This window comes from Chiloscyllium punctatum, chromosome 41 (assembly GCF_047496795.1).
Source record: "Chiloscyllium punctatum isolate Juve2018m chromosome 41, sChiPun1.3, whole genome shotgun sequence".
NCBI classification, from domain to species: Eukaryota; Metazoa; Chordata; class Chondrichthyes; order Orectolobiformes; family Hemiscylliidae; genus Chiloscyllium; species Chiloscyllium punctatum.
In genome coordinates this window covers 13842510-13867591 of record NC_092779.1, presented here as the reverse complement: position 1 = coordinate 13867591, position 25082 = coordinate 13842510, and the positions used below count along the sequence as shown (strand labels likewise).

The following is a 25082-nucleotide window of genomic DNA, read 5'->3' as shown; positions in this document are numbered from 1 at the left end:
TTAGCTTAGACTCTGTCTAATCTGCATTTAACCTCTGTTACTTAACTGGGGATGTGGCCAGGAAAGCCATATTTCTTATATTGCAAAGCTGTATTGTACAAAATAACTGCACAAAAACTTTTCAAAATCTTGAGATGTATTGAACATTACAGAAGTCTTATGAAGAAAGTTTCCGCAGCAGCTTGCTGACTGAAAAACACAGTAAAAGGCCTGTTACCTTTAACAAGGAGGTATCTCTAGCAGAGTCACTGCTAATATGGTTCCATCTTGTGACTTTTTCACAAAACAACTGTTTAAGTAAAGGTTGAAAACAGGCTCTCAAGAGGACAATCACTGGCTCACCCTCTTCAGACTGAGCAAGTCTTGGGGAGAGAGAGAGAGAGAGAGAGAGAGAGAGAGAGAGAGAGAGAGAGAGAGAGAGAGAGAGAGAGAAGGAAAAATGGAGAGGAAAGCTGAGACTAGACCAGACAATGAACTATTGCTGCCTCAACCTCACCATTCAAGCTGTAGCCACAGGCTTAATGTGTTCAAGGGTTGGCTCAACAGCATAGGGTTGGATCCTTGGACAAGCTGGAATAGATTCAGGGTCTAGATTAGAGTGGTGCTGGAAAAGCACAGCAGGTCAGGCAGCATCCGAGGAGCAGGAACATCGACGTTTCGGGCAAAAGCCCTTCATCAGGATGATCCACGAAGTTATTAAAATCCTGAAGTTTATATTTTCCTGCTCCTCAGATGCTGCCTGACCTGCTGTGCTTTTCCAGCGCCACTCTAATCTAGACTCTGATCTCCAGCATCTGCAGTCCTCACTTTCACCTGGAATAAATTCAGGACCTGCCTGTGAGCCCTGTCCAATATGGAGGCAATGTCAATCTGGGTTGGACATGGCTTTTGTAGAACTATCCAGAAGCCCATATTTGTGGTTTCTAACTCAACTACTTAAAAAACAATTCATTTGTGAACTTGACCTCCTTTTTGTAAAGTCTGGATTGAAATCTCACAGGCTATCCTACATGAGTATTTATTGAAAGCAACTTTCTAAGGTGGTGAATGGTGCTATGTAAGTAAAGTCTTTATTAGTATATACATTTACGAGGTCCAGCAAGTGCAATACCAAAAGATGTTTGGTCCTTTAATCTCAGAGAGCTTAAGTGTTGAACGTCCCTCGCTTTGCTTGTGTTGCAGATAAATAGGTGCTTGGCTTGTGAAACCCTTGTGATGTCCCTGTTACTAGAGTATCGTGTGCCATTGCACCATCTACAGGTAAAAGACCTATGCAGCACTTGGAGGCATTACCACTCACAGTTAAAATGTGTGAATATAAACTTCAGAATTTTAATAACTTAATGGATTAAAAGATCAGCAATAACTCTCTTTCTGGAATAAACTGTCTCCTGAGATAAAGGGACAAGGAATTAAAAGCAAGATCCCAGTCAACCATTGCAGGGAAAAGACGGAGTTAAAGCTACATAAACTTGTTAGCAGTTGCTTGATAACAGGCTGCCTTATGCCACAAGGACAAATGATTGCCCTGCAGAAGAATTTAAGGAGTTAGTGGCCGGACAGGCTGTGTTTCAAACAGGTTGCAAACACCAAGTGTAACAAGGAACAGAGATTAAAATCACATAAGAGCAGGTTATAGTCCAACAGGTTTATTTGGAAGCAGTAGCTTGCGAAGTGCTGCTTCTTCATCATATGGTTGTGGAGTATGAAAGAGCAGTGCTCCGAAAGCTAGTGCTTTCAAATAAACCTGTTGGACTATAACCTGGTGTCGTGTGATTTTTAACTTTGTCCACCCAGCTCCAAAACCAGCACCTCCAAATCAAGGAGCAGAGAAGCTAGTTTGAGAGAACTGGCTTTCACTCCTGATAAGAAAGCAAGTTACAGACTTGGTGGTTTCAGCAATGTCATAAATAATGTTACAAAATTTAACAAGACAGAAAATCCAATAAGAATTCAACTTCAGGATTCATTGGCAACAGAACCTGCTGAAGGATTGAACCCTGGACATAACTGGAGACAGAAGCTGTTGACTGGAATTTTAGCTAACCAGGATATAGTTAAATGGAGTTGTGAGGCTTAACTTGCTCACTCAAGGGGTCTTATTTTGGTTGCTACATGCAATACAGTTTAAATAGTTGCTTCAGTATTTGATTGTACGATTTCTTAACAAGTAGCTGAATTATAGGTAGACTTGTGGTAATTTACACTCTTCAGTCAAAGCAAATATGACAAAGCAAGCTCTTGTATCGATGCTGAATATACATAAGCCAGATGCAGTCTAATTTTTAACCCCCATTCCCCTAGTCTGTTCTTATAACAGCAGTCCTACATGGAAACAGGCTGGATATAATCTCTGGGAGAAAGTGAGCACTGCAGATGCTGGAGACCAGAGTCAAGAGTGTGCTGCTGGAAAATCACAGCAGGTTAGGCAGCTTCTGAGGAGCAGGAGAATCAATGTTTCGGGCATAAGCCCATCATCAGGAATGAAGCTTGTGGACCGGGGGGCTGAGAGATACATGGGAGGGGTGTGGACTTGGAGGGAAGGTAGCTGGGAATGCGATAGTTAGATGAAGGTGGGGGAGAAGGTGATGGGTCAGAGAGGAGGGTGGAGCGAATAGATGGGAAAAACTCTGGACAGATCAAGAGGGTGGAGCCAAGTTGGAGTCTTGAGACTGGGATAAGATGGGGGAGGGGAAATGAGGAAACTGCTGAAATCCAAATTAATCCCATGTGGTCACAGCGTGCCAAGATGGAAGATGAGGCTTTCTTCCTCCAGACATCAGGTGGTTAGAGTTTGGTGATGGAGGAGGCCCAGGATCTGCATGTCCTTGGTGGAGTGAGAGGGGGAGTTGAAGTGTTCAGCCACGGGGCAGTGGGGTTGGTTGGTGCGGGTGTCCCAGAGATGTTCTCTGAAATGATTCACAAGTTGGCATCCTGTCTCCCCGATGTCGAGGAGACCTCATTGGGGGCAACAGATATGGCAGATGACCTGTGTGGAAGTACAGGTAAATTTCAGTCGGATGTGGAAGGACCTTGAACGAAGGTGAGGGGGGGGGGGGGGGGGGGGGGGGAGTTGTGGGCGCAGGTTTTGCACTTCTTGCTGTGGCAGAGCAAGATGCCGGGGGGTGGGTTGTGGGCTGGTGGGAGGTCATGGATCTGACAAGGGAAAGATCCACCCAGCACCTGCGCCCCACCACACCCCCACCTCTACTAGCCCACACCTCCCCCCTCACCTCCATCCAAGGCCACAAAGGATCCTTCCACACCCGACAGAAATTTACCTGTACTTCCACACAGGTCATCTGCCGTATCTGTTGCACACGATGTTGTCTCGTCTACATCGGGGAGACGGGACGCCAACTTGCAGATCGTTTCACAGAATATCTCTGGCACACCCGCACCAACCAACCCCAACGCCCCATGGCTGAACACTTCAACTCATCCTCCCACCCGTCCATTCCTGATGAAGGGCTTATGCCTGAAACATCCTGCTCCTTGGATGCTGCCTGACCTGCTGTGCTTTTCCAGCACCACACTCTCAATTCTGGAAATAGTCTTTATTTGAGTTGCTGCTTCTCTGTTTAAGCAGACAAAATGTCTAGTCATGGGACTCAATTCCATTCCCCCTTGGTAGCCACATGGGTCTTATATCTCCAACCACAGGAATGCACAACAATGTTGCCATGGGGTTGCAAATAACCTGGGATCATGCTTTCAAGAGTGCGATCTCCTTCAAAGAATCCCAGTCGGCAAGGAACTCCCTTCAAAACAATGCTGAGTTCTTGCAATGATGTGGAAATTATCTGCACAATCTGAGAACCAACTCCAGATTGACTAAAAAGTAATTTGTAAAGACCTTGGAGACATGATGCACCTGAATCTCAGGTGGCCCTGAATCTCAGGTGGCATGCTTAATGATCTGACTGTGTCGCTGGCACAGATGCTAATGGGCTATTTCATTCTTTTTAATCTCCCTGCAAGTTCAGACAATGCAGAAAGGGAGCAGATAGTCATCTAAGCTGCAAAATATTATTCCTCTGACCCGCCAATATGATGGAGGAAAATAAAACCAGGCATACAGACCTTGCCAATGAAAGAAATAATATCCACTTTATTTTTGGCTTGTAAGATCAAAGATTAAAGCTGCCAAATGGTATACATTAGATATCTTTACACTATTTCATCAACCTAGGGTCTTGGTACTGCTGCTGGACCTCTGATAGACAGGCTTTGAGGGATCAAATGGGATTCTTTGTGCACATTTTCAAGCTTTTAAGATACCATGATGCATACTTTATATGTCAGGCAGCTCCAATCCAACCACCGTATTTCCAGTCTGTCTATGCAAACCTTCTCTTCCACACATGAGCAATTCAGTTGCAGAAACAGAAATTAGCAGAGAAACTCAGCACTTCTGGCAGCATCTGTAGGAAGAAAATATAGTGTTTTTGAGTCCAGTGACTCTTCATCAGAACAGTTAATTGGTTCACAGAGATTCAAAGCATCCACTTAACCCACACTTCCTCACTTACTGGGTATATAGCTTTTTCCATGTTGTTAGATATGTTTACAGTATGCAGACTTATTTCTTACCAACCAACCCAGTGTCCTACCACTCCCCTTTTAAGAGATATTTTGAATCAAACTGTTCAGACATGTTAGGACACAGATCTGAAGTAGGTGGGAATTGAATCCAGGCCTTTCTGCCTGCAGGTAGGGACACTGCCACTGCACCGCAAGATTCCTATTACAAACATTAATGCCCAGCTTAGGTCTCAAGCCTACAATCCTGAGATTGTGCTCCACCAGTTTAGTTAACCAGGCAGTTAGTGCCTTTCATTTTTTTGTGTGTGTGATTTCTCCTGAAGAACCTCCCTGGAAAAATTCAGTTCATTTCTATCTAATTAGCTGATAACTTGCAAGTCAAAATGCGTCACAAAATCTCACTTCTTAAGTGATTTTTAGTTAACTTTTTTGGACATGTTATGATATGGCCTCTACTGCGGGTCGGACTTAATCCTGACCTCAAGTAGGAACACTACCACTGCATCACAAGCCTCTCACTTTTTAAAATTTATAATCAATCTGTTCAGGGATGTTATTACACATCACTGTAGCAGGTGGGACTTGATCTGGGTGGAGAAGTGCCTATTTACAATATTTTTAAATCAAACAACAATTAATTAAAAGCCACCCACTAGAGATTGCTTAAATCACTTACAAAGTGAGATTTTAAGATCCATTTTGACTTCTCAGTTGATTAGATGGAATAACAAAACTCAAAGGAAGCTTAACAAATCAAATTTAAATACAACTATGGGAGATGTCTCTTTAATTTTTTTTTAACAGAACCCCGGACCCTCCTTTTGTTTAAAGTCAGCAGAACCTCTAACTGATTTTTTTCTTTGTTTCTTTTCTTTCTTTGTCTTTTTTCTTTTCTCGTGCAGGTGTGAGACACAGTGAAAGACACATGAGAGATGCCTCTTCATATTGTTTTGAATAACTAATTGAACAAAATAACTGGTTAGTCAATTATTAGCCTTATTACAAAGGGAAATTCCTCTTTCAACGAGCTTTCCAAAAGAATAAATTTAAATTAAACTAATTGAAGCAAACTAAATTAAATTATCAGTTCTTAAAGGGTGCTGGATGATAACCAAAAATTCAAACAAAACTTTAAAGTTTAAGTTTTAAAAAATTGTGCCAGCAATAATGCACTCCTGCTCCCTCTGCATCCGTAGATCATTGAACGTTTTACTCCTGTATAGGACCACCATTAATTCTCCAGTTATTGTTCATTTGCTGAATACAATTAATATACAACTGGCCACTAAGATTATTATGTATAAAAAAATCACTGCTTACTGGGATAAAATCATACAGATATACAGCATAGAAACAGACCCTTCAGTCCAACATGTCCATGCTGACCAGATATCCTAAATTAATCTAGTCCCATTTGCCAGCATTTGGCCAATGTCGCTCTAAACCTTTTCTAATCATTTACACATCCAGATGCTGTTGTAATTGTACCAGCCTCCACTACTTCCTCTGGCAGTTCATTCCATAAATACACCATCTTCTATGTAAAAAGGTTGCCCCTTAGGTCTCTTAAAACTTTCCCCTCTCACCCTAAACCTATGCCCTCTACTTTTGGACTCCCCTATCCTGGCTATTTCCCCACTTCATGTCCCTGATAATTTTATAAACCTCTAAGGTCATCCCTCAGCCTCTGACACTCTTGAGAAAATAACCCCAGTCTATTCAGCCTCCCCCAATAGCTCATGCCCTCCAACCCTGGCAACATCCTTGTCAATCTTTTCTGCACCCTTTCATGTTTCACATGTATCCTATAGCAGAGAAATCAGATTTGACACAGTATTCCAAAAGTGGGCTAACCAATGGCCTGTACAGCCACAACATGACCTCCAACTCCTATACTCAACTCATTGACTAATAAAGGAAAGCATACCAAACGCCTTCTTCACTATCCTATCTACCTGTGACTCCACTTTCAAGGAACTGTGAACCTGCACTCCAAGGTATCTTTGTTCAGCAACACTCCCTAGGACCTTACCGTTAAATGTATACATCCTGCTAAGATTTGCTTTTCCAAAATGCATCATCTCTGCTTTTGTTTCCTTTCCCTTGCAGTGGCAAATGTTCAGTATGGCACAGGTATGCTCCAGAAATATTTAACCAATATTTAACCTCCTCTGAACCTCCAAACGTTGATACTGCCAGTGCCTAAGGTTTGTATTGGGCACTGTACCCTCCCAAAGGTTGGATTGGCACCCCAGGGGAATTCAGAGAATCAGCTTTGACAGGAAAAAAATTAGTGGAAACTTTAAAGATAAAAAGAAACAAAGATTTAAGGATCTCTGAAATAACAGCAGAATCTACGGGAAGTACATAACAGCAGGACTGATACCTAGAGAGAGAAAAGATGAGTTAATATTTTGTGTTTGCAGACACTTTGTGGGAACTTATTTCTGAGAAAATGTCTTTGTCCAATCCATGAGCATGTATTTTAAAAATAAATATCATTTGACTCATCATGCTGTTTGGTAGAACTATCCAATTAATCTCACTCCCTGGTTCTTTCCCCATAGTTCTCAATGATTCCCCGTCAACTACTTACGTATTTCTCATTCAAAAGGTACTTTTTATTCTTCTTCAACCAATCTTGCAGATAGTGTGTTGCAGGTTATATAATTTGCCACGGAACATGTCTGAACCACTATGTGTACTATTCCTAATCATCTTAAATCTTGGTGCCTCTCTGTGATAGCCTTCTCCTTATTTACTCTACTCTTGTCCTTTCTCCCTTGAGAAGCTGACAGGGATGCACAGAGATATATTTGCTTGTAATAAATATAAATAATTTTGTGGAAAATGTAGGTGGCCTAGTTAGTAAGTTTGCAGACAGTGCAAAGATTGGGGAAGCTGCAGATAATGAGAAGGATTGCCAGAAGATATTATGGGATATAGAGAAGTTAGAGACTTGGACAGAGAAATGGCAGACAGATTTTAGTCTGGACAACTGCGAGGTGATGCACTTTGGAAGATCTAACGCAGGTGGCAAGTAAACAGGAAATGGCAGAATCCTTAGTAACATCAATATACAGAAGGATTGAGGTGTATAGGTACACAGTTCCCTGAAACTGGCAACGCAGCTAGATAAAGTGGTCAAGAAGGTGTATGGCATTCTTGCCTTTATCGTTCAGGGCATTGTGTATAAATATTGGCAAGTCATGTAGCAGCTGTAGAGAACTTCGGTAAGGGCACATTTGGAATATTGTATACAGTTCTGGTTACCACAGTACCAGAAGGATGTGGAGGCTTTGGAGAGGGTACAGAAATAGCTTACCAGGATGTTGTCTGGTTTAGAGAGTATTAGCTATGAGGGAGAAATTGGACAAACTTGGTTTCTATTAGCTTGAACTCAAAGGTTGAGAGGTGACTTGGTAGAGTTTTACAAAATTATGATAGGCTTGGATAGAATGGAGAGTCACAATCTTTTTCACAAGTTTTCAGAAGTGTCAATTACTAGGGGGCATAGGTTTAATGTAAAAAGAGGTAAGTTTAAAGGAGCTGTGAGAGGCAAGTTTTATATACCGAGGGTGCCTGGAATGCATGCCAGAGCAGATGGAGGTGGCAGATACAATAGCAATGTTCAAAAGGCATCTTGACAGATACATGAACAGGCAGGGAATTGAGGGATTCAAACAGTGTAGAGCAAAAGGTTCTTTACAAAGGCATGATGTGTTGGTGCAGTCTTGATGGGCCAAAGTGTTTGTCCCTGTCCTGTACTGTTCTTTATGCATCAGGCACTGAATTAAATGGAAAGGGTAAATCCAGAACATTAACTCGAGTCACACAATGACAGTAAGAACAAAGGGTCACCAGTTCAAACTGGCCAAAGTAGCCCCTCACAAAGAAGTGATCAACATTTAGAGTGGATCGTCTTCAAGGGTGGAATTGAAAGAGAAAAAAAGCTTGCAATCATGGAAGAGGGGTTTGGATACCGTGAAAGCTAAAACTCTAAAGAGGCAGACATATTTTTCAAAATATAGAGAAGTAGACTCCAAAATTGAAAAGTCACTCACAAGATAATAAGTTGAATATATAAAAAGTTAAACACATCCACCACAAGGTGGTGCTCAGTCTCCAACACGGTTTAATTGCTGCAATTGACTTATGATACATGAACCTGGGAAAAACGATCAACATCCTGGGGATTACCATTGATGCAGAAACTGAACTGGACTAGCCATATAGAGTCATACAGCATGGAAACAGACCAGTTGGCCCAACTCATCCATGCCAGCCAGATATCTTAAACTGATCTAGTCCCATTTGTCAGCATTTGGCCCATTTCCCTCTAAACTCTTCCTATTCATATATCCATCCAGATGCCTTTTACTTTTTGTATCAGCCTCCACCACTTCCTGTAGCAACTCATGCCACACATGTACCAGCCTCTGTGTGATAATGTTGTCCCACAGGTCCCTTTTAAATCTTTCTCTTCTCACATTAAACCTATGCCCTGCAGTTTTGGGCTCTCCTACCCTAGCTATTTACACTCTATCCATGCCCCACACGACTTTATAAACTTTTATATGGTCACACCCCTCAGCCTCCAACATTCCAGGGAAAACAGCCCCAGCCAATTCAAGCTTTCCCTGTAATTCAGAATCTCCAACCCCAGCAAAATTCTTGAAAGTGTTCAGAAAAGATTTACAAGTTTCATAACATCTTTCCAATAGCAGGGAAAGATGCAATATTCTAAAACTGAATGCAACAACTGAATGCAATATTCTAAAAGTGGCCTAACCAATGACCTGTACAGCCACAACATGACATCTCAACTCCCACACTCAATGCACTGACCAATGAAGGCAAACATGCCAAACATCTTCTTCACCACACTGTCTACCTGCAAATCCACTTTCAAAGAACTATTCACCTGCACCCACAAGTCGCTTTGTTCTGCAACACTCCCCAGGACCCTACCATTAAGTGGATTAGTTCTGCCTTGATTTGCCTTACCAAAATGCAACATCTCACATTTATCTAAATTAAACTTCACCTGCCACTCCTTGGCCCATTGGCCCATCTGATCAAGGTTGCATGATACTCAGAGATAACCTTCTTCATTGTCCATTACACCATCAATTTTGGTGTTAACTGCATACTTAGTAACCATACTTCCTACATTCGCATCCAAATCATTTATATAAACAATGAAAAGCATTAGACTCAATCTTTGCAGCACACCACTGGTCATAGGCCTCCAGTCAGAGAATCAATCCTTTGTCTTCTATCTTCAAGTCAATTTTGTATCCAATTGGCTAGTGGTTACAAGAGCAGGTCAGAGGCTAGGAATCCTGCAGTGAACAACTTGCCTCCTGACTCACCAAAGCCTGTCCACCATCTACACGGCACAAGTCAGGAGTGTGATGGAATGCTCCCCATTTGCCTGGATGGGTGCAGCCCCAACAACACTCAAAAAGCTTGACACCATCCCAGACAAAGCAGCCTACTTGGTCAGCACTCCATTCAGCACCTTCAATATTCACGTCTTTCACCACCAACACACAGTGGCAGCAGCGTGTAACATCTACAAGGTGCACTGCAGCAACTTGCACAGTCTCTTTCCAGATCATCTTCCAACTCTTCAACTCTGCCAACCCGAAGGACTACAGCAGAAGATGCAAAGGGAGCGTTGCCGCCCACAGGTTCCTTTCTAAACCACATACTATCCTGTCTTGGAACTATATTGCTGTTCCTTCAGTGAAACTGGGTCAAAATCCTGGAACTCTCTTCCTCACGGTACTGTGGGTCTACCAACACTCCAAAGACTGCCATGCTTCAAGAAGGTGATTCTGTCTAACTTTGAAAACACTTCAAACCCCACGGTTTCATTAGAACAGGATGTTGAAATATTCACCAAATTGTACATTATTAAACAGGCTGCCGCTATCATTTGTGATGATATCTTCAGTATTGCTCTGTGCACAATGGCGGGGAGAAATCTCTTGTTTCTGCTGTTTCTGCTTCCATGCCTCATGGGGCCACCTAAAATACTTGAGACTGACTCCACTCTTCCTCATGAGATGGACCAAAGCAACAACCCCAATTTAAACACAAATTACTTCATTGGAACTGTCACTCAAGGGTTAAGTATGTGGAGAGGCAGGGGATTGCAAAAGAAGTGGACTTCATGGGAAAAATGGTTTGATCTTATTATAGGCTTCCACCATCATATGTCTTTGTAGCTGCATCACATCATTATTAGGGGAAAAGTAGTCAAATGAAGAAAAAGACTCGGTCAAATGCTGAAGATATAATATTCAACTGAATTTGCTGATGATTCAAGGGCACAGTGCTTGTTTGGGGGTACATACAATTGTGTTAAATATTAAGATGGTCACAAACCATCTATTCTGATTGATAGAAAATGTTCTCCTTACATAGGCAATAAGATAAGTATGACTCTATGTTCTACTCAGATGCAAACCAACATGGAACACGCATAGCTGCCCAAATTCAGGTGGGACGATGAGGATTACAGCATCAGCTTGGTACAAGATAACACAGGCAAGCTTGCACACTGTTCCTCGGAGTCTGGAAAGGTAAACATTGTGCTATTTGTCAATGGACCATAAATAAACATTGTAATATAGATTCATAACCTTTCTCCCTTCACTCAAAATTGCACCCACCGCATACCTTCCTGTGAAACACAGGTGCACTCTATTTACTGTAGGCCCCATCTACTATAGGACATGGTAAAGATTGAGAATAGAATGAGTGGGTATGTTCCTGCAGGGGTCTGAGTAATGTCGGCTTTACGAGTTTTTTGGGAGAAAAGTCCAACAAGGTCCATCATGACATCAAGAACAACCCACTGCATCTTGTCTGCATTTGCTGAGCAGTGCGGCGAGCTAATTGCCAGTCAGTGGCGAGTTGAGGGTTATTGCTTGTTAAGCACTTCATTAACGTCACAACTCACCTCGTGAATATTCAGCTTTCTATTTTACCAAAGACCCTGAACAAGTTGAATACCTAGAATTCTCAACACTGAAACCAGAGGCAGGTACCAGGCAGATTCAGCCCACTGCTTGCTCTGAAGGACCTTCATGTTAGACCCCAGGCACCAGCATCGGTTGTGAAACTTGACAGGGTTAAGAAAGGTAAAAACAATGACTGCAGATGCTGAAAACCAAATACTGGATTAGTGGTGCTGGAAGAGCACAGCAGTTCAGGCAGCATCCAACGAGCAGTGAAATCGACGTTTCGGGCAAAGGCCCTTCATCAGGAATAAAGGCAGTGAGCCTGAAGCGTGGAGAGATAAGATAGAGGAGGGTGGGGGTGGGGAGAGAGTGAAGGAAGGATTTACAAGGATGTTGCCAGGATTGGAGGGTTTGAGCCATAAGGAGAGGTTGAATAGGTTACTGCTATTTTCCCTGGAGTGTCGGAGGCTGAGGGGTGACATTGTAGAGGTTTATAAAATCTCTGGGTTTATAAACCCAGAGACGCCAGGCCCATATTACTTCTGTCTTGCCTTGCCATATAGCTCAGACACAAAAGTGAGGGAGATTCTGTCAGCAGGCCTCCATCAAGTCAAGGGAGGTAGCCTGAGGGTCCTGGCACAGCAAGGCAAGGCAGAGACTCGGACACCATGTCAGCTACTCATGCTGGTCAGAGTCAGGATCCTCTCCTCATAAGGCATAAGGAGCTCAATGTCAGGCATCTCATCATCAGTCTTGAGTCTTTCTACCCAGTTGCAGGTGGGTGGCAAAGCTGTTACTGCTGGTGCAGGTGAGGTGTCCCGAGCCAGTGAGTGAGCAGTGCAGAGGGCATGCAGGATTAGCAATGCCAAGTATTGGAAGGGAGCAGGTGAGGGAAGATGTTGCAGGCAATAGTAAGAGTGGCAGAGCATGAGCCTTGGAGGGAGCTGGGTGCAGTCGCAGACATAGAGTGAATGTAAGGTGTCAAAGAGAAGATGATGGCACTTATGCTTACTTACTTGGAGCAGGGCATTGCTGGGCATTCCTTCAGATGGCTGAGACTGTACTGACATGAATGGCAACATCCAACCAGGCTGGCAGAGTCTGGTGTTGTGGCTTCTTCTGCTGATTTTGAGAGAAAAAGGCATTCCCACATCTATGCCATCTCATCCAGTAGGACGTCCAGGATCCTGCCCACAAATGCCAATTTCCTCTGTTTGCTATGTCTGGACCAGGTGTCAGGACTCATACAGGGACATGGTTAACAATGCACCAAAAAGCTTGTCCAGATGCATAACAGGTTTTTAAAGATGGTGAGGTATAAGGGATACTGGGCTTTTGCTGGATATCTGCTGAGAACAAGGTGTTTCAGGAAAGAAGCGTGGTAAAATGAGGTTAGAGTCAGAACAGATGGGCAGCATTGTGGTCAGGAGATAGTTAAGGAGACAAGGTGGATAGTTAAGGAGACAGGGCAGTAGTAAAGGAGGAAGGTGGGTAGTTAAGGAGGCGGGTAAGGCGTAAAGGGGGTGCATTAGGTCGTTAAGGAGATGGGGTAGGTAGTTAAAGAGGTGGGGTGGGTAGTTAAGGGAGTGGGGCAGGTCGTTAAGGAGACAAGTTTGGTAGTTAAGGGGGTGGGTTGAACCTCCAGGTGAGAATCCCTCCAAAAGAAACTTGATGCAATTTGCATTTAGTTGAAAAAAATAAATTCAATGCAGTGGGCTAAAAGGAATTTGCATTCCATCTGCAGTTCCTACTAAGATATCCTGTATAATCATATTCTAAACTAACAATCTGATATTATTCCTTCATCCTGCATGCATGATTATATTATTACTCTCTATGTGCTCATATAAAAGTAATTAATCTACAAGTCTATTCCATTTATGCTTCTCTGGCTGTTTCTTATCTTTCAATATGTTGAAATAGCCTTAAACTGATTTGATTACTAAAGGGTATCCCAATCATCTTAAAATAGCTCCTTATCTGTGTTAAGGTGGAATATGAAAGTCTCCATTCCCTCTACTCTGCTTGGAAATATGTAAAACAACAATTGTCAGCAATGTGATCATTGTTCTATTTTTATCTACTCCACATATTTATTTTCATGAAAATCAATAAGCTATACAATTACTATCAAATGTGGAAAATTCCTCTGGCATTTTTGCCTTGAAAGGTATATGATGCTCCCTTTGTTTTGAGCCACCAACAATTAGGTTGGAAAGCAGAATAATCAGACTGTGAAGATTAGTGCATAAACACTTCAACTAAATGAATAAACCATCAGTGATGAAGTGGACAAAGTAACTGCCCAATTAAACAGTGCATTATCTTCATTGTTCATCTAGGTGCCAGACACAAATGATCAAACTAATGCTGGATTTTGTCTTCAATGTGATGTTTAATTTCTGTCAGCCCATCTGAACAATTTAATTTGTAAATTGATTCGCTTGGATCCAACAGGTTTTTAATGCTATTGGGAAGCTTTTGGGCTTCGAAACTTGGCTTTCACCGGAAAAAGCAAAAGAGTCTCATACAGCAAAACACTTGGTCAGGATTCAATGGAAAATACAATTGCTTGCCACGTGAAACAAGCTGAGTCCTTTTTGGGTTGTTGGCACAGATTATTGACACTGCAATGTCCAGGTGCAAGATAAAATCGCTTTGTTATCCCCTGAAATTGACCAAAGTGAATTCAAAGATTTGCTGAGTTCCAACTTCTGAAGATGTACACAGTGAGGATTGTGCCTTCAGCCCTCTCTTACTTACTTTGAAAGCTAAGTTCTTCACTGTTGAAATAGTGTAAAGGGTTAATGTGAATTTGTAAATAAGATAGTCTATGTCATCGGGTGGAAGTGATGTAAGATCATGTGACTACCAGAGATGGTTCTGTCTGGAAGCCCCGGTGAAGTCTGATCTTGTTCATAGTTAGTATTTATAATGTTGAATAAAAGGTAATGTTTGGCAACAACCAAATTATGTAATCGTTCTTACCCCACTCCCAGGAACAGCTAAACTACAACAACAAATAAACTAATGAGATACAGTAATTATAAAAACATAATGAAAACTACTTATTCCTGCTAAATGGCTTTTTTTCTGTAAACAAGTTCAAACTAAAGGAAACTCACAAAGGTCAGAACAACAATCAGCGAAATGGAACAAGCTCCTATCTTGGGGATACAGGATTGTTACATTAGCTAACTGTCAGATGCTACCCCTACGCACTGCCATGTAAAAGCTAAGGTACAAAATCTGTTCGCATGGTATAAAATATGATAATAGCTCTTAGTGATATGAAATTGTGTGTTAAAGGATTAATAAAAATAAAATTGCATTTAGAAAGTTCCTACATAATCTCTAGGAGCTTTGCAGCCATTGTTGTTATGTAAGGAAACAGGAAAGTCAAGTAGCTTACAGCACAAGGTAATCTGTTTGAGTGATGTTGGATGTGGGACAGCTTTTAACCAGGATACCTCCCTACTCTTTGAAAGTGTCTTGTGATCATTTACCCCTGCCTGAGATGGCAGATCAGGCCTAGGTTTGATGGCAAGTTCCCTTCTGAGACACTCTTTATCCTGACTTGGAAATATATCACAGTTCCTTCAGTGTCACTGGGTCAAAATCATGGTATACCCTCCCTAATGGCATTGTGAGTCTACATACACCAAATAGACTGCAGCTGTTTAAGAAGGCAGCTCACTACCACCTTCTCAAGGGCAACTAGGGATGAGCAATAAATGCCAGGTCAGCCAATGACATCCACATCCCATGAGTGAATTTGAAACATCTGATCTGAAATCTACATTACATGACATCTACAACATTGCAGCACTACCTTAATACTAAAGTGTCAATGTGGATTAGATGTTGTAGTCTCTTTGCTTGATTGTTACACAGATTCGATTGACCGTCAACACCATTGATTTGTATCAAAGCATGCTCGAAGCAGAATGGTGTCGTCGACGATGCCAATAGTTTCAATTTCTCATATTATATTCTGACTTGGTTCAGTGAGATGCCCCATTAATTTGAAAATATGCCCATATTATGTGGCTCATTAGATGCTCAACAGAGACAACAGTCTGGTTCCAGAATTGGAAGGTCACTGTTCAAACTACCGTATTCCTCAGCATGCTGTCTTCTGCAGAGTTGTTAATCATTAACATAGAATTTGTACTCTGAATTTGTTGTGCTAAAAGTGCCAGCAACTTATATACCAGTTTATTAATTTATCATCTGTAAGATCAAACTTGATTCATAAAATATTTGAAAAATACAATGTTCAATTAGTACATTATGCTTAAAAATGAAACTAACAATTTTCAATGCAAACAATGATATTGAATTTTTAATATCCTCTATAACTTTTGTCAGTTTCTATTTGCAGTATTATAGTAGTTTTATACTGACCAAATTCTCTAGTATCTCATTCAACAGCAAATTTGACAGAACGATATCCCATTTATGTCTTAGAGCTTATTCTTTAAAGCCTTCCAATAGTCCTCTGTTCCAGGAACTTTATCTCCAGATTCAGACAGCAATAATCCACATTTATGTGGCACATTTAACTTGGTGAACAATCGCAAAGCATTTATCAAGAGCAATACCAATAAAAAGTTTGTTGAGTTCTTTTACCACTGAGCCTTAAAAGGAGACTCAGGAAAACTGACCAAAACCTTCATCACAGAGGCAGGTTTTAAGGAGCATTGTGAAAGAGGAGAGGGACATAGGGAAGTGAAAAGGTTTATTGAAGGAATTTCAAACCAGAGAGTAAAAGGATAGCTGTCAATAGTGAACTAATTTAAATCAGGGATGTGCAAGAGGCATGAAATGGAGGGCTACAGAGATCTTGAAGGGTTGTAGGGCTAGAGAAGGCCACATAGACAAGGAGGAAGACGGAATTGTGAACAGGGCTGAGGATCTCAAAATTGAGGCATTGTCATTTAGGGGGTCACGGAAGATCAACAAACATGGGATGAACTTGAATGAAATTTGGAGCCATGTTGGCAACAAATCAACTTAGAGATGGGCAAAGATTTCTGTCACCTGGAAGATGGGAGGCCAGCCAGAGGAGCATTAGAATACTTAAGTATTGTAGGTAGTAAAGGCATCAATGAGAGTTTCAGCAGCACGTGAGGGAGGTCTGAAGTTGAGCCATGTTAAAGTAGTGAAAGGAGGCCATCTTGATGGCAGACTGTTAGAAACAGAGCTAAGGATGATTCCACATTGAATTTCTATCAGACTCATAGTCTGAACACAGCACCTTTATTCTTCAACCAACTGCAGTCACAAACTTTCAAAATAATCTCCCAGTATGATCATGATATCAGCAGAACAGCAGTGACAGAGTTGGTAATGTCACTAGAGTAATAATCCCAAGGCTTCATGTGATATGAATTCAAAACCTACCACAGCAGCCAGGAAATGTAAATGAAATCAATTGATTTTATGATTTCTTATGAGCATTACACTGCAGAAGGAGGCCACTCAGCCCTTTCTGTCTGTACCAGCTCGTGAGGTGAGCAACATTATCTAATGCTTTTTCCCTGTACCCCTGCATTTCCAAACAATCATCCCTTTGAATGCCTCGATGCCCTCTTTAAATAAAATGATAACCTAATTAATAACAAGAGGTAAACCTGTAGGTTTATCATAACAATCTGTCTAGTTCACTTGACACTTGTTGACATTGAGGATTGATCCTTAAGATTCATGAACTTCCGCCATAGACCTTCACATGACTGATCAATCCCAACCCGAACATGCAGATTATGTGGCAGGATGTCCAATAACGGAATGGGATTCAAATATTTCTTGGTCTTTTTTTTTGCCTGCCGCTGTTCTCCCTCATCACTTAGATGTTGGAATCAGTAAGTAGTGCAGCTTGAAGGCCACATCGTCACCATTCTGAACAATTGCAAGCTCTTCCCACTCATTAAAGCCAATGCTGTGCACATCAAGAAAAACTTCAGGGTGTATTTGAAGTGCTTTCTTAGTCCTCGCCTGCAATGCGGGCCATTTGAGAGTTGAAAGAACAGGACCTGGGTGGCATAGGTGGTTCCCATCACCGACACTCAATGTCGAGTCCATCAAAGCTGATTTTGTAGAGGTTTTTCCTGAATACTTGTGTTGCTGGCATCAAGGCGAGCACTAGCATTTGGTCCCACGGTCCTTCCATTGAATCTGGAAGACATGGCCGAGGCATTGCTGGTGGAACTTCTCCAGAGCTCTTATGTGTCACTGACTCCCAATCGGGCTCTCACTGCACACCAGGCCTACCTTTGACTTATAGAGTCGTAGAGTCATGCAGCACAGAAACTGATCCTTTGGTCCAACCAGTTCCCAAGCTAAACGAGTCCCACCTGCCTGGTCCTGGCCCACATCCCTCCAAACCTTTCCAATTCAAGGATCTATCAAAATGTCTTTTAAACATTGTAATTGTACCTATATCCACCACCTCTTCAGGAAGTTCATTCCACACTCGAACCACCTTCAGTGTAAAACATTTGTCCTTTTTAAGTCTCTCTCCTCTCAACTTAAAAATGTGCCCTCTGTCTAGAAATTCCCCATCTTGGCAAAAAGACAACTATCATTAACTCGACCTATGCCTCTCATTATTTTATAAACTTCCATCAAATCACCCCTCAACCTCCTATATTCCAGTGAAAGAAGTCCCAGACTAAGCAACTTTACTTTCTAACTCAAACCTTGTGACTTGCAGAAGTCATGGTTGTCAAATAATTGCTGCGTTAGTTGTAGAAGGTTGAATTGACTTATAATGTTGTGTTGAATATCCTCATCAATGGTGGGGGCATTTTGGAGAGGGGTAGCTGCTAAGGAATGCAGAGTGCTCAACATATCCTGGAATGTGGTATTCATTGGTGACCTCTTGGGAAGTACATCTGCCATCCTTAGCCAATCTGGCCTGTACATGACACCAAAACCACAGCACCATTGTTAACTATTAACTGCCCTAAAAGGCCCAGCAAGTCATTCAACTGCATCAAACAATGACAGCTAAGTACTATGGAATGACTAGGATTGCAACAGTCAAGAAGGTAGCTCACATCTTCTCAGCATTCAAGAGGGCACTGGATTGTTATTTTTGGGATAGTAATGATGTGCATGGACATTGGGAAAAGGCAGATCGGAAATTGGCACTAGGTTTTAGAACCGAACTAGATAATAGAGTTTGTTTAGGCACGATGGAATGAATAGCCGCCTTCTGCACTGCAATAATGATTCTGAAGGGCAATTCAGGATGCCTACATCCCAAGAGTAAATAAGAACCATCAGCTTTTTAGACCCTGCCTCGTTATAAATTTTGCTTCCCCTGATTTCCATCACAAATGGATCCCTCTTGTATCCAGTCTTGCTCAAATACTTTAGCTAGTCACAGCAACCTTAGGCCAATATACCCATGTAGAACCTTCTTCCCTAACCCCTGAGGATTCATTCTCAAGCTTCCAGTAAATGTGATAATGCTACCACTGATTATAATCATATCCAGACATGATCTAATTAAATCATCAATTAAACCTTTAAAGATGTTCTATGTCCAAAAGAATGAAATCTCCACATATTTCACAATCTCACTATCCATTTTATTCATTAAGTTAACGACATTTCACACCCACTAATAATACTCCATTGTTAATTAATCTGAAACTTGCTGTTTTGTTCTTGATCTGAAGCCAAGCTCAAGGTCAGTTCAGTGGAAAACTACCTACTGTGCAAATGATATCCGCTGAGCAAAACTGTCTGAGGAATGTTAGTTACTTTGATGGCAACGTTGCAAATTAGAACTCTGGGGTATATAAATTCAGAGACTGGTCACAGTACAGTGTTTATGCTGGTAATGCGTGCACCTAAGAATCCCCTTCCAGGATAAAGAAACTGGATTCAGCAAGCGCTGTTGATGCAAGTCAGGCCTCCTGGGATCTGCACTAAAACAGCAACAATATGAAACCAGATATCCAAAGTAACAGTTCCAATCAGCTGATGCAGCACAGATGGAGAAGCCAGAAAGAGATTAGCAGCTGCCTTAATGTTAAAGAGTTGCACCATTACCAAAGGAAAATAAGCAGCATAACATAAAATCTGGCTTGTGTGATCCATTTTTGCCAATTAAGAACAGGGCAAAGGGCAACATAGTGAAAGCTGAGCTGCTTGGTACAGGACCAATATTGGTAGCTAAGTATAGGTCAATATTTTCTCAACCTCAACTCGATCCTTTAATGCTAAATGCATGCGTGAAAATGCTTTCCTAGTATCGAATCAGAGGATTAGATAGGGTAGACGGTGAAAGTTTTTTTCCTAGGATGATGAAGTCAGCGAGGGAGCATAACTACAAATTGAGGTGTGATAGATTGAAGACACATGTCAGAGGCAGGTTCTTTACACAGAGAGTGGTAAGGGGGTGGAATGCCCTACCTGCTAATGTAGTCAACTCAGCCACATGAGGGAGATTTAAACAATCCTTAGATAAGCGCATGGATGATTTTGGGATAGTGTAGGAGGACGAGCTGAGAATAGTTCACAGGTCGGCGCAACATCGAGAGCCAAAGGGCCTGTTCTGCTATGCATTGTTCGATGTTCTATGTTCTAATTGTACCAGGAATATTCATCATGGTTAAGTGTTCAGCTCCAGGTTCTTGATTTCTCATTTCAGACTCAGAGCTGAGATATGTCTATGTCCAAGTCAGTACCTGTGATGAATCTACTGGCTATCTGCAGTGCAATGAAGATGAAGTTATTCCTGAAAGATACAAAGGCAAAACCCTACTACTTCATCATGAAACATTCTGATACTGCCACCATAATAACGGAAATGAAGATAAGTTGCATCATTCAACTGTGATCAACAACAATCCCCCCAGATAGTCTTTTATGACTATGTCTTTGCTTTCCCTATTGGGGGTGGCTGAGACAAAACCTCCCTCCTTTATTCTACCCCAATCACTCCCCCCATCCATTTGCCTGCAGTTTCTACTCATTGGCAGGCAATTACATTCGAGGATTTGATGAAATGGGGCTATCATCAATAAGACAAGAATTTCCATAATATGCCCAGCGCCAGTGTTCAGGTTTCCACCTCAGTGCTCCATTGGACTTGGGTATTTTATTTGTGTGTGTTTTGGGGAGGGTGGAGCAGAGGAAAGAAGTTCACTCAGGAAAATATCAAAACAAATATCTGCTTCAAAAGAAGCTATCAAACGCTAGAAACTGAACCCAGACACGCCTCTGTGTAAGGAAAAGGGAATTCACTTGCAACCCACTTTGTGAAAGAGAATGTTACAATTTGATTCTTCCTGAGACTGGGCATCCATGATGCTCTGTGGGCCATCAACAGCAGCAGATTCATACTCCAACACAATCTGCAAATCTCATGGCCTGGCATATCACCCACTCAATTATTACCATCAAGCCAGGGGATCAATTCTGGTTCAGTGGAGAATGCAGGAGAGCATAACAGGAGCAGCACCAGGCATACTCGAAAATGTGATGTCAACCTGGTCAAGCTACAAAGCAGGACTAGCTGCATGCCAAACAGCACAAGCAACAAGTGACAGACAGAGCTAAGTAATCCCATAGCCAATGGATAAGCTCTGCAGTACTACTAATTCCATTTGTGAATGATGGTGGACAATTCAACAACTCACTGGAAGTGGAGGCTTCAACAAATAAACATAACCCCATAACGGGCGAGCCCAGCACATCAGTGTAACAATAAGGCTGAAGCATTTGTAGCAATCTTCAGCCAGAAGTGCCGATTGGATGATCTATCTCGACCGCTTTCACAGATGCCCAGCATCACAGATACCAGTCTTCAGGCAACTTGATTCTCTCCATGTGATATCAAGAAATGGTTGGAGATACTCCAAAGGCTGCAGGGCCTGACAACATTCTGGCAATAATACTGAAGATTTGTGCTCCAGAACTTGCCAGACCCCTAGCCAAGCTGTTCCAGTACAGCTACAACACTGGCATCTACCTAATAATGTGGAAAATTGCCCAGGTATGTCCTGTGCATCTAGAGCAGGGCAAATCCAACCCAGCCAATTCTTGCCCCATCGATCATCAGTAAAGTGATAGAAGGTGTCATCAACAATGCTATCAAGCAGTGCCTGCTCAGCAATAAGCTGCTCAGTGACCCCAATTTGTGTTCCACCAGTGCCACTCAGCTCCTGACCTCATTACAGCCTTGGTTCAAACATGGACAAAAGAGCAGAATTCCAGAGGGGATGTGAGAGTGACAGCCCTTGACATCAAGGCTGCTTTGGACCAGATGTGCTATCAAGGAACCCTAACAAAACTGAAATCAATGGAAATCAGGGGGGGGGGAAATCTCTCTCCTGGTTGGAGTCATACCTGGCACATAGCAAAATAGTTGTGGTTGTTGGAGGTTAGTCACCTCAGCTCCAGAACATCTCTGCAGGAAAAGTTTGTCAGGGTAGTGAGTTCCTCAGTAAGGCAGTCAAGGTTAGGGGGGGGGGGGGAAAGAAGTTGAGGATGATCAGATTGAACATGATCTCAAATAAATGGTGGAGCAGACTTGATGGGTCTAAATGGCCTCCTACTTTGTCTCTGATAGTTTTTATGGTTTTGACAATGAAGAGATTGGAAAATGGGTTGCTGTGTTCTTCCAGTTTCTCATTGGTCCACTTTGGATTCCAGCATCTGCAGTTTGTTTTTGTGTCTGAGTTTCTCCAGCAGGTCAGTACCTAAATGAGTCATTCAGCACAGAAACAGGCCCTTTAGCCCAACTTGTCCATACTGACCCAGTTTCCCAATCTAAACTAGACCCATGAGACTCAAGTCCCTCTTAGTCTTTCCTATTTGTGAACTTGTCCAAATGTCTTTGAAACGTTCTAACTTTACCTACGTCTACCATTTCCTCTGGCAGTTCATTCCACCTGAAAGCCACCCACTGAGTAACATGGTTGTCTATCAGGTCCCCTTTAAATCTTTCTTCTCTCACCTGCCTCTGTTGGACTGCAGCTCCCGCTGGGGACTACAGCTCCCGGCATGCCCAGGCTGGGGACTACAGCCCCCGGCATGCCCGGGCTGGGGAACCACCGTTCTCGACGTGACCAGACTGTGGACGACAGATCCCGAAATGCCAGAGCCGGGGACTACAGTTCCCGGCATGCCGCGTTGGCGCCGGGCCGGCTCCACCTTCTTTCCCCGCCCACGGGGGGGGGGGGGGGGGAAGTGGCGGCCATTTTGTGAGGGACGGAGCGATTCGAAGCCGCTCACTGTCGACAGAGAGAGAGAGAAGAGAGCCGAGTGCAGCCACCGCTCCCCACACAACAACAAACAGCAGCCCCAACTCGCCTCCTCGAAGCGATCAGCTTTTCGTTCCCGACAAGTCTTTCTACTAATATCGCATGTCCACTATCCAGAACCTCCAATCTTTTGGTGAGTTTTGTTTTTGTCGTTTTGTTTTTCCCTTCTCTCCCACCCGCCCAACGTATCTCGTTCGGATTCTGATTTGAACCTTTTTTTTCCCCCATTTCCTCCCCCCTCAATCCATGTGGAAAACCGTCACTTTTTTAAATCCGAAGATAGGGTTTTTTTTTGTTAAAATAAAGCCGTGTGTACATGATTTTCCACCTTTTCCGCGCGCTTTGTGAGGCGGCGGCGGCGGCGGTAAAATGGCGGCGGTGGTTCGGGGGGGAAGGAGGAGATGGCGCTGATTGCAGGGGCCGGGTGGAGGGAGTGAGGGAGGGGGGGGGGGGGGGGTGCGCGCCTGGTGAAGGGGGGGGTTGGGGTCTCCTGCGGCCTGGGCCCTCATCTCTTCCTGCCTTTGGAGTGACCGCATTTAATCCGGTGCGGGACCCCCGAGGGGGAGGACGGGCGGTGGGTTTTGAGCGGAATTATCGAATCGAATCTCTCTCCGCGTTCACCCCCCGCCCGCCCCCCCCGGGGCCTCTATTAGCGGATGTTTCCAGCGTCTTTTCCGAGACCGCGGGCTTGGGTTGATGGATGCCCCCCCCAATTTTACACCCGGCCTCCTTCCTCCCGCTCCATTTTCTCTCTCTCTCTCTCTCCCTTTCTTCCCTGGGCGGGCGGGCGGGTCCCTCCCAGCCGGTTCTCCCGAGCTGGGCCGGCCCGCTTCCTGCCTCGTCATGCTGCTCCCCCGCCCGACAGACCGCCTGCCCTTCACTGAGCACAGCCCTCCGTGACCAGCAAATTACTCCCCTCCCCCTTTACACCATCTCTGTGTCTCTTCTCTCTCTCCCTCCCTGTTGCCCACCCCCCTTCTCTCTCTCCCCCTCTCTCTCCCTCCCTGTTGCCCACCCCCCTTCTCTCTCTCCCTCCCTGTTGCCCACCCCCCCTTCTCTCTCTCCCTCCCTCCTTTTGCCCACCCCCCTTCTCTCTCTCCCTCCCTTCCTTTTGCCCACCCCCCTTCTCTCTCTCCCTCCTCCCTTTTGCCCACCCCCCTTCTCTCTCTCCCTCCCTTTTGCCCACCCCCCTTCTCTCTCTCCCTCCCTTTTGCCCACCCCCCTTCTCTCTCTCCCTCCCCCTTTTGCCCCACCCCCCTCTCTCTCTCCCTCCCCTTGCCCACCCCCTCCTCTCCTCTCCCTCCCCTGCCCACCCCCCTCTCTCTCCTCCCTCCCTGCCCCCCCCCCCCCTTCCTCTCTCTCCCTCCCCTCTGCCCCCCCCCCCACTCTCTCTCTCTCCCCTCCCCTGCCCCCCCCCCCCCTCTCTCTCTCCCCCCCCCCTCCCCCCCCCTCTCCCCTCCCCCCCCCCACCCCCCCCCCCACCCACACCCCCCCCCCCTCCCCCCCCCCCCCCCCCCCCCCCCCCCCACCACCCCCCCCCCACCCCCCCCCCCCCCCCCCCCCCCCCCCCCCCCCCCCCCCCCCCCCCCCCCCCCCCCCCCCCCCCCCCCCCCCCCCCCCCACCCCCCCCCCCCCCCACCCCCACCCCCCCCCCCCCCCCCCCCCCCCCCCCCACCCCCCCCCCCCCACCCCCCCCCCCCCCCCCCCCCCCCACCCCCCCCCCCCCCCCCCACCCACCCCCCCCCCCCCCCCCCCCCCCCCCCCCCCCCCCCCCCCCCACCCCCCCCCCCCCCCCCCCCCCCCCCCCCCCACCCTCCCCCCTCCCCCCCCCCCCCCCCCCCCCCCCCCCCCCACCCCCCCCCCCCCCCACCCCCCCCCCCACCCCCCCACCCCCCCCCCCCCCCACCCCCCCCCCCCCCCCCCCCCCACCCCCCCCCCCCCCACCCCCCCCCCCCCCCACCCCCCCCCCCCCCCCCCCCCCCCCCCCCCCCCCCCACCCCCCCCCCCCCCCCCCCCCCCCCCCCCCCCCCCCCCCCCCCCCCCCCCCCCCACCCCCCCCCCCCCCCCCCCCCCCCCCCCCCCCACCCCCCCCCCCCCCCCCCCCCCCCCCCCCCCCCCCCCCCCCCCCTCCCACCCCCCCCCCCCCCCCCCCCCCCCCCCCCTCCCCCTCCCACCCCCCCCCCCCCCCCCCCCCCCCCCACCCCCCCCCCCCCCACCCCCCTCTCCCCCCCCCCCCCCCCCCCCCCCCCCCCCCCCCCCCCCACCCCCCCCCCACCCC

At 45.3% G+C, this 25082-nt stretch overlaps 2 protein-coding genes across 2 annotated transcripts in view; one reads left to right on the top strand and one right to left on the bottom strand.

The window, feature by feature from the left end:
* The window catches only part of prlh2 (prolactin releasing hormone 2), a 41198-nt gene extending 18531 nt beyond the window's left edge, over positions 1–22667 (bottom strand). The window contains exon 1 of the mRNA XM_072560969.1: positions 22498–22667. Coding sequence (XP_072417070.1) covers positions 22498–22667 — 170 coding nt within the window. The remainder of the gene's footprint in view (positions 1–22497) is intronic.
* Positions 22668–22731: 64 nt separating this feature from the next.
* Positions 22732–25082, top strand: part of LOC140464860 (eukaryotic translation initiation factor 1b) — a 5500-nt gene continuing 3149 nt past the window's right edge. Inside the window, exon 1 of the mRNA XM_072560407.1 lies at positions 22732–22937. Coding sequence (XP_072416508.1) covers positions 22907–22937 — 31 coding nt within the window. The 5' untranslated portion in view covers positions 22732–22906. The remainder of the gene's footprint in view (positions 22938–25082) is intronic.